The sequence below is a fragment of the Dreissena polymorpha genome, chromosome 7, assembly GCF_020536995.1.
Source record: "Dreissena polymorpha isolate Duluth1 chromosome 7, UMN_Dpol_1.0, whole genome shotgun sequence".
Lineage (NCBI taxonomy): Eukaryota > Metazoa > Mollusca > Bivalvia > Myida > Dreissenidae > Dreissena > Dreissena polymorpha.
This window is the reverse complement of record NC_068361.1, coordinates 36,893,330-36,913,614: the sequence shown is the minus strand read 5'-3', so window position 1 is coordinate 36,913,614 and position 20,285 is coordinate 36,893,330. Positions and strand designations below refer to the sequence as shown.

Here is a 20,285-nt window from a genome sequence, read left to right as displayed (position 1 = left end):
ATCGTTATTTCAAAGTAGTATGGGCCCTAATATATGTGACATTGGGAATTTGGAAATAACGATGTTCTGTATGGTACTCGTATATCTTTAAGTATTATATTACACTGCAAGTAAATTTTAATGTGCTTATGGACAGGACGGTTTGTAAATACAAATGTAGATTGTAAAATTCAATTAAGTACTCAGTATTTGTTAAATAATTTCAAATTCAACAGATATAAATGCAATTCCCGCTTTGAAAGTCACTAAATCATATCGCTCAATTGGTGCAAAAAGTTACCACGTGCCTTCTAATTTTAATAGCACATGGTACCTTTTTGCTCTGATGGGGCGAATTATGGACTAAAATGCTGACTATTAAGCCATGGGTCATTCAGCCATGACTTGGTAAGCCAGAAACAATGGGTGGGTCATTCAGCCATGACTTGGTAAGCCAGAAACAATGAGGGTTCATTCAGCCATGACTTGGTAAGCCAGAAACAATGGGGATGGTGCTAAAATATTGCTGGGCTATACATGTTATTGCCAAGGTGAGACTTCGAAAATAAAACACTGATAAAAGTTTGTGAAACCAACATTTAAGTATGAAATGGAGATGATTTGGAATAAGGAACTTCAAATAAAGATTGTGACTGTTTTGTAAATTAATTAAAGATGGGGAAAACTTAGGAATGAAAAAATGTTCTGAATAACAATCAATTCCAATAAATAATTATTGAAATAGCAGTGTACAAATATGTGCTATTTTCTGCACACGCTTGTATGTTTATATGATAATAAGGCTAGAACTATAGTATTATAAAATGTATGTATTTATGTATTCTAGAGCCAGGGGATGTGGGTTTGTTTTAATTTCCCTTCTTGAAAGCATAAAGCAATCGCATATTGTTGAAAACAGATAAGTTAATTTAGCAAGGCTTAGAAAACAAAAAGCTTAACTTGTTTGTGTTTCACATTTTCATGGAAAGCAAATTAATCTGTATTTGATTAAAAAAAAAAAAGGATACAATTATAATTGGATAACATCTTGAATCATTCATGTTTAAACCCTTCCCAACTAAGAACCACAGTGAAAATGGCTATGTGAAAACAGAATAAAACCAAAACAGCCTGTGAGTAACTCGCAGTCTGTTCAGGTTTCATGCTGTTTGCTGCTCATCAGTATCTAAGTTTTGAAAGTATAGCCTTTAAAACTTCAATTTATTAATAAATGTCTATAATTAAATTTAACTTTCTAAGGGACTACAAATGCTTCAAAATATGTATCTAAGTGGTAAAGGGTTAATTACAGAGTTAGAAACTAACATGTTGGCTTTGTAGCTGTGGCCAAGAGCTCTGAATATGCAATGATAACGTACTTTGCAATGTTTTATGCGCAGCCATGTAAAACGCGCAACCATGTATAACATACAGCCATGTATAACATACAACCATGTATAACACACAACCATGTATAACATACAGTCATGTATAACATACAACCATGTATAACACACAACTATGTATAACATACAGTCATGTATAACATACAACAATGTATAACACACAACCATGTATAACATACAGCCATGTATAACATACAACCATGTATAACACACAACCATCTATAACATACAGCAATGTATAACAGGCAGCCATGTATAACATGCAATCATATATAATGTGCAATCATGTATAACATGCCACCATGTATAACATTCAACCATGTATAACATGCAACCATGTATAACATACAACCATGTATAACATGCAACCATGTATAACATACAAACATGAATAACATGAAACCATGTATGACGTGCAACTATGTATAACATACAACTATGTATAACATGCAACCACGTATAACATGCAACCATGTATAACATGCAACCATTTATGACAAGCAATCATATATAATTCTTACTGAATTTCTTATGAAAACATAGCATCTATTAAAGATATTTTGGATAGCACAATGAATTTTTTGCAAATTAGCACTCAAAATAGCATTGTATGGTTGTGTAACACGAACCAACTGTCAGATTGAAATTTAGGTGGTTAAAAACTGCACATAATACATGGTAAAGTGTGGTAAATCAGAAGTCTAACTCTATTTTAGAGTCTCGAGTACTCTGTACTGAAAGAGCTGGCGTTTGCGATGCAGAATCTCAACATCTGCGTGGACTCTCAACAGACAGCCATTGGGTTCTTCTGGACCAGCGAACTGCCAGCCCCAAACCAGCACGGTGAATTTGTCAACCAGAAGTTATTGGATCAGGTACTGGCAATTTTGAATTTGAGCCTCACTCTAGGAAGTTCCGAGCTCTATGCATGTGCATAAAGCTTTGTCCCAGATTAGCCTGTGCTTTATTGTATTTTTCGTTTAAAGGCAGTCTCTTCAAAGTGGAAATCTAGTTAAGGCGGAAAAGTGTCATCTCTGTGCAGGGACTGTACAGGCTTATCTGGAATGACACTTTATGCACATGCATAAAACCCCATTTTCCATAGGAAAACGGGGCTTAATGCATTTGCGTAGTGTCTATATTAGCCTCTGCAGACTGCACAGGCTAATCAGGGATGAAACTTTCTGCATGTAATTTATATTTTCGGTTTAAAGGATATCTTTTCTTAAATCAGTTTAGGTGGAAAGTGTCATCCGTGATTATCCTGTGCCAACTGCACAGGCTAATCTGGGACAACACTTTATGCACATGCATTAAGCCCCAAATTCCCACAGCACCACTAATTTCATTTTATTTACAGGTGGCCTACCTGAAAAATGAGCTTGGAATGCTGAGGAAGAAGTACGAGTCGAATGCCGGACAGGAGGACCAAATCTGCAGATCATGTGAGTGAACTCTTTACCCCATAAGAAACAAAGTGAAAATGGCTTTTGCAACCAGCATAAAACCAGAACAGCCTGCGAGTAACTTGCAGTCTGTTCAGGTTCTATGCTGTTTGCTGCTCATCAGTATCTAAGGGTTGGAAATTAAGCCGTTAAAAGTTCAATGGTCTTTGATTAAATTTGACTTTTTAAGGAACTACAAATGCGTCACAATAGGTATTTAAGTGGTAAAGGGTTAAGCCTTTACAAATGAGATATGCACTTTGATGTATTTGTAGTGTCTGAGAAAATAAAGACCTTTCTTATTAGATCCACGTTTTTAAGCTTTTATTTTAATCCTAAGATACTGATGAGAACCTAAAAACTTAAAATCTGATCAGGCTGCCAGTTACTCGCAGGCTGTTCTGATTTTATGCTGGTTGCGTAAAGCCATTTTCACTTTGCTACTAAGCAGAAAAAAGGGCTAATATTGTAAATGGCAAAGTTTTTGAAAAATAAAGCAGTAATATTAATAAATATATTAAAATTATTTTAATGAAATTAATAACAAAATGTAATGAAGAGTAAATTACCTTGAATTATATTTTTTATTCCAAACAAGTTCCTTGGATAAGCTATATTTTATACAAAACCTAAAATCATGCTATACATTATTGAAACAAACAAAAAGACATTAGCAGTTTTGTACAGCTTTCCACAGATCAACTAAAGTTTGTACTAATGAGCATCATATGAAGCTTATATATATGTTTCTTGTAATTTTCAGTGGAAAGCACTCTGGATGTGGTGACGAGGGCAAAGTACAACTTGCAGAGACAGATGCCTGGAAGTCCGAGATAATGAAACACCTGAGCCAATATGTTCTGGGAAAACCGGGCTTAATGAATGTGGGTAAAGTGTTGTCCCTGATTAGCCTGTGAAGTCAGCACAGGTTAATGAGGGACAACACTTTCTGCCTAACTGGATTTTTGTGAAGAAGAGATTTTACGTAAACAAAAACTGCCATAAAACAGTAAGTGTCGTCCCTGATTAGCCTGTGCAGACTGCATAGGCTAATCCATAAGGACACTAAACACACATGCACTAAGCCTTGTTTTCCTAGAGTTTGGCTCATGGAAATATAGAATGCATCAACTGACTTTCACTAGAACTAATTGGACTTTAGGCAAGAATCGAACTTGGGGATGCAAACAAGAACTGTATATAGTGTGCGTGTCAATGTTAAAATGACGGGAACATGTTTATTGGGTTCAGTGGAACTTGTATCTCAACTATTTAGAGAAATTATTGTTAACTTTTTTAAGATTCCCAATTTAATAAGACAAACCTGGTATTATAAAAAATTGGGTCAAGCATAAAATGTAAGGGTAGGGCTGGTTATTAGAAACATTTTTTTTCTTCTAATGCAATGAAAATAATGATTAACATACAAGACTTTTGTATGCATTGTTTACAAGTTGTTCCTAAATGTAGGCCTAAAGCCAGAATGGTTTCATATTTGTACATTCAATTAAATAATTTACTTAACACTATGCCTTAAAGGTGCTACTAATTTAAAAAATATTTTTTGTTTGTTTGTGTCTGATGTTCAATGAAGCGTTCACATTCTACTGCCTTGGTATGTTGTTATGTGGCTGCAGACTTTGTGTACATTATACATAGTTAAATTATACATATAATTTATGATCTTTCATTGTTTATTGTCAAGTATTTGCTGTCTTTATGTCTATTGTAAAATACATATTTTCACATAATTTATGTTCTTCCATTGATAACTGTCATGTATTTGCCTATTTTTTTCTATAATAAAATACATCTTATCATATAATAAATGTTTTATAAACTTAAGCATACTTGCAAGTTTCTAAGCACTTAGGTTACATCAGTCATGTGACATTGTGAAGGAGGTACTGTAAATACATGTTAAGAATTGTCTCATTGCTGGATCACTAAACAGTACTTTTTACCCACACTAACTCATATAAGTTTGTATCATTTTTGAAAATACATACTTTTTGTAGTACAAAACTTCACCGTGACCTTAATACATAATGAAATGCTATCATCTGTACCAATGCCCTTGAGTTAGTTCTTGAATCAAAAGGTAGTCTATATATTATATGACATGCTCAGGTTTATTGTGCTTCCAGTTCTGATAATCAATATAGGTATGTGTGTGTTACATTCAACAAAACTATATGTGATGTATATAACATGCTAATGTTAAATGTGTTTTCAGCTATGATAATAAAACAGGTATATATGTTTTATTACGTTATTTGATTGTGATCGTAAGTGGGTAATTTTCAACCAGACTGAATATATTATATATATAACATGCTCATGTTAAATGTGTCTCCAGTGCTGATAATCAAAGTAGGTATATGTGTGTTATTACATTATAAGATTGTGGTCTAAAGGGGGTCATTTTCTTATCAATTGCTCAGTGTCTGGCCTATGGACTGGTAGTTGCTCATTATCAACATTGTACAGAAAGTTGTGTTCAATGAAATATCAAATACAATGACCGTATCAAAAATTTCATGTCTGCCAGATATATTATTGTGAAGGTGTCTTTTAGTTTTAAATAAGTAGATTTGTCATGAACGTCTTCTATGTTGATTATTTTGTGATTTGATTTAGTTCTTTATAGACCTAGTGATGCTTTACGAACTTTTAAGTGTAACTATTTTTTGAATTGATTATCATTACAAGTGAACCACATCATCTTCTGTTTTCAAGACTATTTTGTACAGGACAAGTTCTGTTTGTAAATTAATAATTAACACATGTATATAGTTTTCACAATAAAGAGCAAACATTGTTTAAGATAGTTTGTGCTTTCTTTATTCACAAGTTATCTACAAGCTACCAACTTTTTATGCCCCCAAAGGAGGGCATATAGTGATCGCACTGTCTATCTGTCTGTCTGCCCGTCACACTTTGCGTTTATGTTTCGAAAAATGCTCATAACTTCTATGTCGCTTCAGATGTAACCTTCATATTTGGTATGCATGTGTATATGGACAAGGCCTTTCCATACGAACAAAAATGTTGACCCCTGGGACCTTGACCTTGAACTTAGTTTCCGCGTTTAGGTTTCGAAAAATGCTCATAACTTATATCAAAGCGTTGATAGAGGATATATGTCATCCTATGGAGACAGCCCTTGTTTAAGTTTAAACTTTATTACTGACATCTTTGTCTGACAGTTTTCATTTAAACGTCTTGGATAAATGAAGTAAAAACCAGACTGATTCTCTGAAGAACTCATTTTTGGACACGTACAGCTGTGTTCTGCACATATTTAAATGTTAAAGTGACTTGTGTTTTCACAGATTTTCGGTTCTTGAAAAATGTGATAAACTGTATTTTCTAACAAATGCATACTATAAGAAATATTCGACAATGCCGGTCATACGCAGTATATAAACATAAAACACCATGGAATAAAAAATGTGCCATCACCATTACAAATAGATATGAACCGTGTTCTGTGAAAAAGGGGTTAAATGCATGTTTGTAAAGTGTCGCCCCAGATTAGCCTGTGCAGTCCGCACAGGCTAATCAGGGACAACACTTTCCGCCTAAACTGGATTTTTGCTATGAAGAGACTTTCTTTAAACAGAAAATATCATAAAAGCGGAAAGTGTCATCCCTGATTAGACTGTGTTGACTGCACAGGCTAATCTGGGACGACACTTTAGGCACATGCATTAAACCCCCTTTTCACAGAGCGTGGCTTATGTGTTTATGCTTTATTCAGGAAAAAAGAAATATGCCCATCATTCCACATATGCTGTAATACATGACAAACAAAAATATAACCGGTTGATGGTTACGTCATGTGAGATATCTGCACATAGATATGGTAATTTATATACACCAAAATGTAGTTTTGAGTATACAAAAACGTTTGGAAGCAATGGGAGGGAAAAAACTTGCCTTTATTTGTCTTCGACCAGAACATGGGAAGAAGCAAATCTAAGAAGCCAAATCTGGACCATTCATGCTTTAAAACTTCGTAGCTAATTTTGAACGCTGTCTTAGAAATACACCTTTTCTCCAGGTTATCGCAAAAAATGCTTTATTTAATCAACGGGTTAGGTTTTTTAAGCAAGTGGGTCAATGAGTCTGTTTACCTCTCTATGTTACTATAAGGTCATGGGAATTTGTTTTAAATAATAAATGACAGAAAGTGAGCTCCAAACAGCAGACAATTTATGTAATCTGTTTCCCTTTTCGTTTAAGTCGTTACCTGCTTAGTTTGTAATTTATTAGACATAAGGCCACATAGAAAATATCATAAGTTTCCACATCGCCAATACAATTATTGTAGGTAGGTCGGATTAACTTTTTTGTTATGGATTTCTACGATTCGCCATGTTAAAAGGAATATGAATTCGTCTTTTATTTTCATTCTTTAAAAAAATTAGTTTTGTCAATTTAAAGTTTATTTAGCTAATATGATGGAATAGCGCACAAAATGTCGCAAACATAATAGTTAATTTAGTTAATATGATCAAATTTAGCAACATTGATCGAAAGTAAACATGGATCACCCAAAAAAGAGTAACGAAAAACAGGCCGAGTCGTGTTTGAGGAAACAAACAATTGAGTCATGTTCTGAGAAAACTAGGCATAATGCATGTGCGTAAAGTGTCATCCCATATTAGCCTGTGCAGTCCACACAGGCTAATCAGGGACGACACTTTACGCTTTTATCACATTTTTTGTTTATATGAAGTCTCTTCTTAGCGAAAATTTAAGCGGACTGCACAGGCTAATCTGGTATGACACTTTACGCACATGCATTAAGCCCAGTTTTCTTACAACGCGACTCAATTGTTTATTTTACGCCTTACTGCTACTCACCGTAAATACCTAAATACCGAGCATACATGGCATTGCAACTAACTCACAAATTCTACTCAGGACGGAGATTTACGCTTAATCCTTGTTTGCTTAACGGAAAGTCCATAATTTTACACGCCCTTTTGCTTAATAAAAGAAGTTGTAACAACTATCGAAAGCGTGTTTATTTCTCATTTTTCGTGCATCTTAACAAGGGCAACGACGTTAACAATATCGTAGATGCGTGTCTATCGAAAAATGGTTACCGTCCGTCGAAAAACATGGGGCGGGTAGGTTTCTATGTTTGGCTCTTAGTGAAACTTGCGAACACTGTAAGGCACTTTTCTTGCCACAAAAAAATCCTAAGAACATTTTTAATGATGTCGAAGCAGTGATCAAAAATGGTTGCGGTCCTTTGTATAAGTGATAGTTTTCTTTGTTCCCGACTCGTTACAACCTCGTGACCACTCGAAGAGTCAACGTTGTTTTCGCGCATGCAGAGATGATGAAACGTTCTCAGTGTTTTTTTTGTTCCTACGCCGAGTTCAAAAACGGTTATGGATGGTTATTAAATATAGATGCCTGGGGGCAGGGAAGGTTTAAGATCGCATGAGCACATGGAACTCACGATGAGCTCCCGTGATGAACTCTTGTCCATTGTGCGTCCTCAACCTTCATCATTTACCTTGTGCCCTGTGATCTTTGTAGATAACATATTTGCAAAACCATTCCTAAAACTTGTGTTTCAATATACACTCGGTCGAGTTCCAAACTGGTTATTAAAGGTGAAAAACTTGTCCACCGCTTTAGTAAAAATATCAAATGCTTGCGAACACTCAATCAATCATAGTTTTGCCTTATCCTCCTGAAATATGCTGCAGAGTGGGTAACGACGTGACGACGATCAATATGGCGACGTCAATGCCGACACAGGTATTTTTCGCCGATGTATTCCTTTTATTACTTTTATTATTTTTTAAATGAAGCTCACTTTACAACCATAACATAAAGAAAATGATTATTTATTTATTTCGTATTACTATTCGCTCTATATCTCGCCTTAACTCGTAGCGAAATCACAAAATTTCGGCTCCCAGAATGAATTGATCTTTCAAAGTATATACGGAATATTACGCTAGTCAATTGTTCCAAGCGTTTGTATCAGTCGAGTTGCTTGTGTGATGACGTATCACAGGAGAGGCGGAGCCTCGAGTGTGATGCGAAAAAGCGCAAGCCACGAGACTTATACAAACTCTTTGAACAATTGACTAGCGTAATAATCATTTTATTATATACAACAACTTACGCAAACAGTTAAAAATTGTTTTTTTTTTGCTTTTATATTAAAACTTACAAAACAATGACTAAAACGGTACGCCATAGTTTATTTAAGACGCGTTTGAACACAGTTTATGTAAATTACCGTGCAAACATTTGTCAAACCGGAGAAGACACAGGTTTCCGACACGCTTACCTGAATGGCATTGTTAATCCAATGTTTATAACAATTCAGTTGACAACTTTAATCCAATGTTTATAACAAAAACGTTAAAACGATATGCACGTCCACTTCTATTCGTCCATGTCCTTATCGAAACATAGTTTAAACCACACTATTTTATTGTATTCCTATCGAAATTTTTCCATTTATGCATGATAAACACACACTACGCAATACGTTTTGCATTCGCTCGATGTTTTAAACAAATAGTTTACTGTTAAAAAACGCCACGCCGGTCATGTCCTTAATACATTCCAGAGAGTTTAAATAAAACTAATGTGTTTCGTCACAGAAATGACGTCACACGATGTGAACTACGTATAGAGAATACTAGGTTAGCGTTGAATACAGAGAAGTTTATGTTGCGAGGCTTAGAACGCCGGAAGCGCGAGCCTTGGCGAGCGCTTTCGGTGTTCGAGCCGAGCACCATAAACTTCTCTGTATTCAACGCTAATCCTAGTATTCTATTTATCCCATTTGATTTTTTCAACGTGACATTTAACATAAATAGATCTAATAACCTTAACAATAATTTTAATTCAGTCATAAAAGCGCTTAAAATCTAACAAATGCAACCATGCGTAGTGATATACATGTATTTGTTCTGGTACGCAAAATAGTCTTTAAAAAATTCACACACAAACTGTAAAACAAGTAAAAATATCACCATATGCCTGCATTCAATTTTACGCAGTATGCGAGTTTTAACACATTACGACCGCGTATAAATAAATAAAATTCATTTTATTTTCGAAAGAAAATGATCAAAATCCAATATGGCGGCGATTGCTCCTGACAAAATGCTGTCGATGTCAACATACATGTACACCATCGACGACCTTGTTCTGGCTACCATAACTTTAAATGTCGCTTTTTATAATTTTTGACTGGCGCGACTTTGTACAGGTCTGTCAATACTAAATAAACTGTACGCTGAAGTTTTTTTAGCTATCGAAGACCTTGACAATTTTGACGAGTAAACAGACAATTGCAGCGACTGACACTTCATTTGACAAAATATACAGGGCAATACGTTTTCCGACTTCGGACGACGAATTTAAGGACGCGCAGAACGTGTTTTTTATAAAATGTTATGGGTATGCCGTGTGTGATCCGATGCATCAATGGCGCCCATGTTAAAATCATTTCCCCGAGAACAGGGAACGACAAAAGTACAAACAAAAATCAAAACACGTAAGAACTAGTATCTTACCTTTAATTATCCTTTAAAATCCATCTAATAACTATTTAACTTAATAATTGACGATTTTGCATCTAGGGTCTTTAATAATTATTTTAGCATAGTTAAATAAAGACCCTTATGCCATTCTATCACTTCATTCAAATGAGTTTATGAACGCGATAAACTTTCTTCTTCGTCACACGCTACGTCATGTACTCTACATTACTGCTGTTCAAATGAACCGGAGCAGTTTACTAGAGTTGCGACACCTTAAGGGTTTCGCGGGATGGAATGAGTGGGAACTAAAAAAATGTGGGTTCGAAAATTTTGGGTAAGAAAATGTGGGAACACAAATTTTGGGTACTAAACAAATGTGGGTACGAACATTTTGGTTACGAAAAAAAATGTGGGTACGAAAATTGTGGGTACAATGGGTCAATGTTAAGGTTTTAGCATGGCGGACGCCGGACGGCGAAAAGACACGATACGACACGATGAGCTGGCTATGACAATACTTTAGGTATTCTCCGAAAACAGCCGAGCGCATATGCATAAGTCAGTGAGTAATACTCAACAAGACTATTGTGAAGCAAATTTTTCCCCTACCGGCTCCACCATTGTCAGAATTTATTTTATTTTTTTATATATTGCCATAGAAACCAGAATTTTTGACGTAGGAACAAAATGAAATCACGTGCATAATGTCCTTATTGCCATCTATCCATGTTTCAAGTTTCATGAAAAAATATTAAGAACTTTTAAAGTTATCGCAGGATTCAGAAAAGTGTGACAGACTGACTGACTGACTGACTGACTGACGGACACACAGAGCACAAACCATAAATCCCCTCCGGTGAAACCGGTAGTGGACTTATAAAAGCTAGGCACGGCGTATAAAATCAGAACCACTGGGTCGAATCTGCTGAAACTTGGCCACATTATAGATTATAGTCCAAACAAGCTACAGAATGAGCGTTTTTGGACCTGACAGCGTAAAACATTAACCAATAATGGACAGCACAAAATGGGTCATTTTGTACAAAAAATGTAAACTTTGAGTGGCATTTAATGACCTTTAGACATCAGAAAGTTGCAAATTTTTAATATTCTGCACACTTCGACTTGGTTTTTTTACAAATTTAGAAGCATTTATGCTTGGGATGTATATAAACCCTGTTATTCAGTGTCAAATTTGGCCAAAAATCACAATACAATCCCAAAAATGGCTAAGCAGCAATGCCCCTTTAACATTATTCCTTATATTTAATTGTATTGTTTAAAAAGATAACTGTGTATATTTAATCATAATGGCTCTGTATATCACACATGATAGGGCACTGCTGGGGCTTGAACCCAGAACTCATCTCACATTGTAAGATGCGTTTTTCAATTAAACTACAATGACTGTATCTTGTGAAGTGGAGCCAACATACACCCACATACCGGTAAGTGAAAAAATCATTCTGTCCATATATTTGTACTGGGCGTTAGTGAAAGTGAAAGTCTTTTTCCAGGTTTTCCCTGATTTCCAGGTTGGCTGGAAACCATGTTTAACTATGATAAAATGTTCTTTAGATGCCATGTGTATTAATATATAGGTCTATTTTTCTGAGATATTAATGAAAATGCCTTTGGGTATGTGGCGAATATTTAAAAAATCTGCAACTTGATATATGGTGCTAACACGGTAAAATTGTATGAGCCCAAATTATAATGGATGAATGAGTATTATGCTTCTCTGCTAATACTATGACGACATGTTCATACAATGTCATTTTTATTAATATACATGTATATGCCAAATTTAATGAAAATGACTTGAAAATGTGTGTCGCAAGATACCAAGTACGAAAAAAATCAGCATTTTTATGTAGGGTCATCACACGGTAAAATTATTTGTGCCCAAAATAATAATAGATGAATGCATATTAGGCTTCAATGTTGCTTATACTATGACTACTGGTTCATACGATGCCATTTTTATAAATATCTATGCCAAATTTAATGAAATAGACATGAAAATGTGTGTCGCCAGGTACCAAGTAAGAAAAAAATCAGCATTTTTATCTAGGGTCTTCACACGGTTAAATTATTTGTGCACAAATAATAATAGATGAATGCATATTAGGATTCAATGTTGCTTATACTATGACTACTGGTTCATACGATGCCATTTTTATAAATATCTATGCCAAATTTAATGAAATAGACTTGAAAATGTGTGTCACCAGGTACCAAATAAGAAAAAAATCAGCATTTTTATATAGGGTCTTCACACAGTAAAATTATTTGTGCCCAAGTAATAATAGATGAATGCATATTAGGCTTCAATGTTGCTTATACTATGACAACTGGTTCATACGATGCCAATTTTATAAATATCTATGCCAAATTTAATGAAATAGACTTGAAAATGTGTGTAGCCAGGTACCAAGTAAGAAAAAAATCAGCATTTTTATGTAGGGTCTTCACACAGTAAAATTATTTGTGCCCAAATAAGAATAGATGAATGCATATTAGGCTTCAATGTTGCTTATACTATGACAAATGGTTCATACGATACCATTTTTATAAATATCTATGCCAAATTTAATGAAATAGACTTGAAAATGTGATTTGCCAGGTACCAAGTAAGAAAAAAATCCGCATTTTTATGTAGGGTCTTCACACGGTAAAATTATTTGTTCCCAAATAATAATAGATGAATGCATATTAGGCTTCAATGTTGCTTATACTATGACGATATGTTCATACAATGCCATTTTTAAAAATATCTATGCCAAATTTAATGAAATAGAATTAAAAATGTGTGTCGCCAGGTACCAAGTAAGAAAAAAATCAGCATTTTTATGTAGAGTCTTCACATGGTAAAATTATTTGTGCCAAAAATAATAACAGATGAATGCATATTAGGCTTCAATGTTGCTTATACTATGACTACTGGTTCATACAATGCCATTTTTAAAAATATCTATGCCAAATTTAATGAAATAGACTTGAAAATGTGTGTCGCCAGGTACCAAGTACGAAAAAATCAGCATTTTTATGTAGGGTCTTCACACGGTAAAATTATTTGTGCCCAAATTATAATAGATGAATGCATATTAGGCTTCAATGTTGCTTATACTATGACTACTGGTTCATACGATGCCAGTTTTATAAATATCTATGCCAAATTTAATGAAATAGACTTGAAAATGTGTGTAGCCAGGTACCAAGTAAGAAAAAAATCAGCATTTTTATGTAGGGTCTTCACACAGTAAAATTATTTGTGCCCAAATAAGAATAGATGAATGCATATTAGGCTTCAATGTTGCTTATACTATGACTAATGGTTCATACGATACCATTTTTATAAATATCTATGCCAAATTTAATGAAATAGACTTGAAAATGTGATTTGCCAGGTACCAAATAAGAAAAAAATCCGCATTTTTATGTAGGGTCTTCACACGGTAAAATTATTTGTTCCCAAATAATAATAGATGAATGCATATTAGGCTTCAATGTTGCTTATACTATGACGATATGTTCATACAATGCCATTTTTAAAAATATCTATGCCAAATTTAATGAAATAGAATTAAAAATGTGTGTCGCCAGGTACCAAGTAAGAAAAAAATCAGCATTTTTATGTAGAGTCTTCACATGGTAAAATTATTTGTGCCAAAAATAATAACAGATGAATGCATATTAGGCTTCAATGTTGCTTATACTATGACTACTGGTTCATACAATGCCATTTTTAAAAATATCTATGCCAAATTTAATGAAATAGACTTGAAAATGTGTGTCGCCAGGTACCAAGTACGAAAAAATCAGCATTTTAATGTAGGGTCTTCACACGGTAAAATTATTTGTGCCCAAATTATAATAGATGAATGCATATTAGGCTTCAATGTTGCTTATACTATGACTACTGGTTCATACGATGCCAGTTTTATAAATATCTATGCCAAATTTAATGAAATAGACTTGAAAATGTGTGTCGCCAGGTACCAAATAAGAAAAAAATCAGCATTTTTATGTAGGATCTTCACATGGTAAAATTGTTTGTGCCCAAATAATAATACATGTAGATGAATGCATATTAGGCTTCAATGTTGCTTATACTATGACTACTGGTTCATACGATGCCATTTTTTTAAATATCTATGCCAAATTTAATGAAAAAGACTTGAAAATGTGTGTCGCCAGGTACCAAGTAAGAAAAAAATCAGCATTTTTATGTAGGGTCTTCACACAGTAAAATTATTTGTGCCCAATTAATAATAGATGAATGCATATTAGGCTTCAATGTTGCTTATACTATGACTACTGGTTCATACGATGCCATTTTTATAAATATCTATGCCAAATTTAATGAAATAGACTTGAAAATGTGTGTCGCCAGGTACCAAGTAAGAAAAAAATCAGCATTTTTATGTAGGGTCTTCACACAGTAAAATTATTTGTGCCCAAATAATAATAGATAAATGCATATTAGGCTTCAATGCAGGGTTGGCATATTGACCGGTCAATTGAGTATTGACCGGGCCGGCGGTCAATACCTGGTTAAAACCGGTCAATACTGGTCATTACTGGTCGATTGAAAATTGTAGCATTTAAACATTACAAAGGAGCCATTTTATATAAAATCAATAATTATTCTGTAATTGATAAACTTTTTTCTGAGTTATTTATTTTTAAAAAAATCTTTAAAGCTGTAAAAAGTTACTTCTTAATAATTTATGGAAACAGCCTCAAATACATAAGGACTAAGGCAATATCTTTATCTCAGTGTATCACATTTGTTACTAATTAGCCGGATTTTACATAAATTCCAGGTTGATAAACACAACAAGGTAAAGGTACCTTGTAGTCAGTGAGATATAATAATAATACAGTAAGTAAGGCTCGTACCCTGGGTACGGTAAATATACTAAAACGTACGTGGGAATTTTAACACTAAATCTGTTGTTGTAGGCTATTTTGTAAAAATTAATTATGTTTACATTTATGTCAATTTTCTGTTAAATGGCATTTATATTATCAAAACTCATTGTTAAAATCAATAATGTGATTTAATTTTAAATCTTAAATTGTTTAAAGTCGCGTCATTGTATGACGTCGTCAAGTATAATATTTTCCGCGACATCGCACGTTCACTTTTTACCGTCATAGATTTTTTTAAAGAAACATTATTTGGTTACCAAGGTCCGTTAAATGGGGAACACCATATTCGGTATTTATATAATGTTTTAACAATTAATTAATGCTGTGTAATAAATATTGTTTAAGATATTTCTATATTTATTGAAAATGTTTCAAAATGTTATTTATGAAACATCTTATTCTAATGAGTGTATGCTATTATATTATACTTTGAAAAGCATATCTGTTGTACTATAATCTTATTATTCATTTATTACTGTTAATTTCATTTATTGTAGAGAATCGTCAATGTTACATCTAGTCGCCAATGCTTGTTGTCAGTGTTAGTCTTAAATGCTTGTGATCATTGTCGTCGATGTTAGTCGTCAATCCTTATCGTCATTATACATGAAGGAAATAAAAGCAGAAACAGAGACGTATTCTTGATTACTTGCTTATTCCTACGGCGTCCTCTCAACACTCATACTAAAAAGCATGTTGATGCAGATTTTTTAAAAGAGAAGTTTGTTTAAGGTAAACAATATTGTTTTACGTTAATCGGTAGCATGTTTAACGACATCGGATTTTTGGCGGATATACAACTCGGATACAATCTAATATTTGTGGGTATGTTAAAGTTTATTTACCGTACCCAGGGTACATGTAAGTAAAATTAAGAGTACCCGGGGTACATGTACCGGTAAGTAGTACCCGAGCCGAGAATGATCAATCGAGCCTTAGTAAGTGAGTGATGGTGTATGGGATAACATGCACTGAGGGTGTATATTTTTCACGAACAAGTCAATTGAAGGTGTTAGAGATGCATTGATCCATAAGATTTAAAAGGGTAATTAACCACGGGCTTATTAAAATTAAAATGATGACATTACATTGTACCGGCTGTTTATTGTTGTATACTGTAAGCTTGCAATATTTTAAATAATGTAAACAACTTACCTTGTATTAAGTTGGCACATTGTTGTCAGGTGTAGAAACTTTTTATACTTATTTCTGTTTAGTTGCACTGGCTGAACCAAAAGAATTATGTAGTCGTTTCTAAATAATCACGAAACAACCTACTAATGCATATATGCTTGCCAGTTACTGAGTTTGTGCATTTCCATTCATTATCGGCCTTGGCAAACAGCGTAGAATCAGAGACGCCGTGTGATGTCTGCTATTTCGTTACACTGAAGATTTTCATATCCGCGGGTGTTTTTATGTCAAATGTTATGGTTTTTCAATAGATCGTATACTTATCTACAAAACAGCGAATGAGCATTCACTTTACATCATTTCTGATGATCTTATTTTGTAAATAATTTCTGAGCGTTAATTCCTACGTTGCTATGTCGTCAGCCATTTTGACGGTTGCTTTGTTTACTTTCGGTTTCCACTACAAACGAAATTAATTGATTTGCTGCTTGCGTTTTTTATTGATTAAATAATAAATTATTAAACCCTAATAATGTAATTGTCTGAATATCATTTATATTCAAGATATTATCGGATAAACAGAATACCATTCTAATACCAGTGTGTACTTACATTTATCTCGGAAAGCCTAGCCGTGTAAACCTTTCTTTAACTCGTCGCACTCAATACGTTGAATAACACATAGATTTATGTCATGTTCATTTAAAAACCACAATGTGCACAAAAGACATGCATGTGTACTACCGATTGATATTCAAACACAATTATTACGCCTTTGTTTATCGATTAAACGCCTAACTGAATTAATAACGCGTAACGTCAGTTTCTTTGTTTCGTAGCAAGATGGAAGCTAGCCTAAGCGCTTTTCATGACGTCACGCGCGCGTGCCCTTTCCCATAAAAATATTTAAACGCAAAATACTCGAAAACTAGTTTTTTCCTAGGTATAACGCCTACGCCAACAGGTAGATCGCATTCTTGTCCATATACATGTCAAATTTCAGCAAAAGTAACCGACTAGTTTTCAAGCGCCACAAATCGCAACTATATGCGCCAGCTTAACGAAACTTAGCCCCCTTTATCATTCGTTCGAATGAACGTCATCAATGATGACGTCCAATACATCACTCATTCCATATCTAATAATAGCCGTTGGTAAACTCGGTTGCATTTGCAGATTTCTGCATACAAACATAATTATGTTTAAACTTGCACAATGTTTTATTTATCTATGGTAAATGCCCTTATTGTACGAGAAAATAATTTAATATATAAATACACAAAGAATGGCAAACATTCCAGTACACAACAGATAAATGATTAGAAAATACCCGTGTACAAAATGGGACGTTCCCAATTCCAGTGTGGTGCTATTTTTACCATCTTATACTTTACACAGCTCTATGCCTAACGTGAATTAAATAGGAAAGCAAACATTGCAGATTATTCATGAACTGTGCGATATGTGTATGGCTTGTTGTACATTCTTAATATTTAAGTTAAATGTCAAAAGTATATGCTTTGGTTATAAACAAGGCACATTACACGAAATAAGGAAAATGTGATCAATTGACAATTCAGATATGTCGACATACAGTACATGTAGAAAACATGTGAAATAAGTCGCGTTTATAATAAATCGTCAAAAAAAATGGGGAAAATGACGCAATAAGTATGTCATTTTATGACGCCATCAATCAGCTGATTCATTATATGGATGGCGAAAAATTATGTCATATGACCAGATTTAAAGGTTGAAGGTCGTATAGTTTTGAAGCTTAAGTTTTGTCGACTTTGTTTCTTATGAAAAATAATTCAGTGGTAAAGTAAATATAAATAAAAAAACAACAAAACAAAAATCGTGTAATTTTATATTTTATTTCAACATTTCTTTCGGTGAATATGTCATATATATATATATATATATATATATATATATATATATATATATATATATATATATATATATATATATATATATATATATATATTATATATATTTATTTATGCAAAATATGCACATTTTCTTCTAATGGGTGACCTTAAAATTCGATCAATGAACCAAACAATATAGACCTAATTTTAGCGCATATCGCATGACGTCATTTAAAAAGTAGTTCGTGCACGCGACAGGTATATTCCACAGTGTTGAATACAAGCAAGTATATTCCACAACGTGTTATACCGTCAATGTCGCGGTGAAAATGGGATAAAATATATTTCGTAATATAATATAGGGGTTTCCTATTTTCGGTGCGGGTAATGTGACGTCATTAAATGGGACTAAGAAAGTAGTCCGGGATTTATACAACCTGTATTTTGTTAAAGGGGCCTTTTCACGTTTTGGTAAATTGACAACATTTAAAAAAGTTGTTTCAGACTAATATAGCCATTATATGCATCTTTCGATGATTTAGAAACCTGAAAATAATGAAGCGTTGCAACGCGAAACGATTGAATACTTTGGAGAGTTCTGTTGTTGTCGTTATATTTGTGTAACTACGAGGATTGCTTACCTAGTATAAAATACTTTTTGAATTGTATTCGGAAGAATGGTCGATGGGTGTAAGTGGGAGACTTTTTACTCAAGTATTGCAGAAGTTAGTGGTTAGAGTCCTGTCAATGGTTACTTTTTTTTCTTTTTTTTAATTTTATTCTTGATTTTTGTTACTCGAGCTGTTTAGAGCAAATGATTAAATTTATCAATAGAAAGCATTTAATGACAAACTTTAAAACATGCCAAAATCTGTGAAAAGACCCCTTTAAAAGCATTAAACAGGTTTATAATAAAATTGTATACATCGGGTTTTTATGTATACAGTTTTATTTTGAAGGATCAGTGAATTCTGGCAGCTGTTATTGTGTCATCCCGCGAAGAAATTTTGTAGCGAGTAAAGTCTTCAATGCCAGGCGTTTTGATGCAATATGCGTTTGCACGAGGTCATGGCCAATGTCAACATTAACTTATTAACCCTTTGCATGCTGGGAAATTTGTCTTCCGCTAAAATGTCGTCTGCTGAATTTCTAAAATAAGCATTTTCTTTGATTTTTTTTCAAAGAATACTATCAGAATAGCAAACAGTTTGGATCCTGATGAGACGCCACGTTCTGTGGCGTCTCATCTGGATCCAAACTGTTTGCAAAGGCCTTCAAAATCCGGTTCCAGCACTCAAAGGGTAAAAGAGATTATGAAGATTTTCATAATTGGAGATTTTTTTGAATTATTGCAATGATATTTCGCACGTGTATAGAGGCTTTCCATGCAACTGTGTATAGTCAAAAGTGCGCAAGGTCAACGTTTAACCCATTTATGCCTAGTGGACTCTCCCATCCTTCTAAATTGGATCAATTTATTTCCTAAATTAGGGATGTCTAGTATATTTATTTCTATACTTAGAATATTTCTTACAGAAATTCCTTTCAGCAAACAGCGCAGACCCTGATGAGACGCCGCATCATGCGGTGTCTCATCTGGGTCTACGCTGTTTGCCAAGGCCTTTTTTTCTAGACGCTATGCATAAATGGGTGAAAGAACATGAAAACATAACTTTAATTACGGCTTGTGAATATTCACTGAACAAATTAATTGTTTGGAAAAATAATATCCATTTTACTTGTACAGTTTTATCTTACGTTAAAATTACTAAAGGTATGCCCATTTACAACTTAGACTATCTAAAACAAGCTTTTACTTGCTCCATCACTTTACTTGCGGCATTAACTGATAATCGCTACAATTGTAACAAGCTCAATGCTGTGGCACTAGCAATACCCGTAAATCTTTACCAAAACAGGTTATGCATATTTTGTAACAAAACTAGTTTTAATAGTATCCAGGTTAAAGAGTCAGTT

General features: G+C 33.9%; 1 protein-coding gene across 4 annotated transcripts in view; it reads left to right on the top strand.

Annotated features, from left to right (window-relative positions):
- The window catches only part of LOC127836826 (uncharacterized), a 195,695-nt gene extending 191,332 nt beyond the window's left edge, over positions 1–4,363 (top strand). For all 4 annotated transcript variants that reach the window (XM_052363433.1, XM_052363432.1, XM_052363431.1 and 1 more), the window contains 3 exons: positions 2,102–2,260; positions 2,746–2,830; positions 3,594–4,363. In XM_052363433.1, coding sequence (XP_052219393.1) covers positions 2,102–2,260; positions 2,746–2,830; positions 3,594–3,667 — 318 coding nt within the window. In that variant the 3' untranslated portion in view covers positions 3,668–4,363. The remainder of the gene's footprint in view (positions 1–2,101; positions 2,261–2,745; positions 2,831–3,593) is intronic.
- The last annotated feature ends 15,922 nt before the right edge of the window (positions 4,364–20,285 follow it).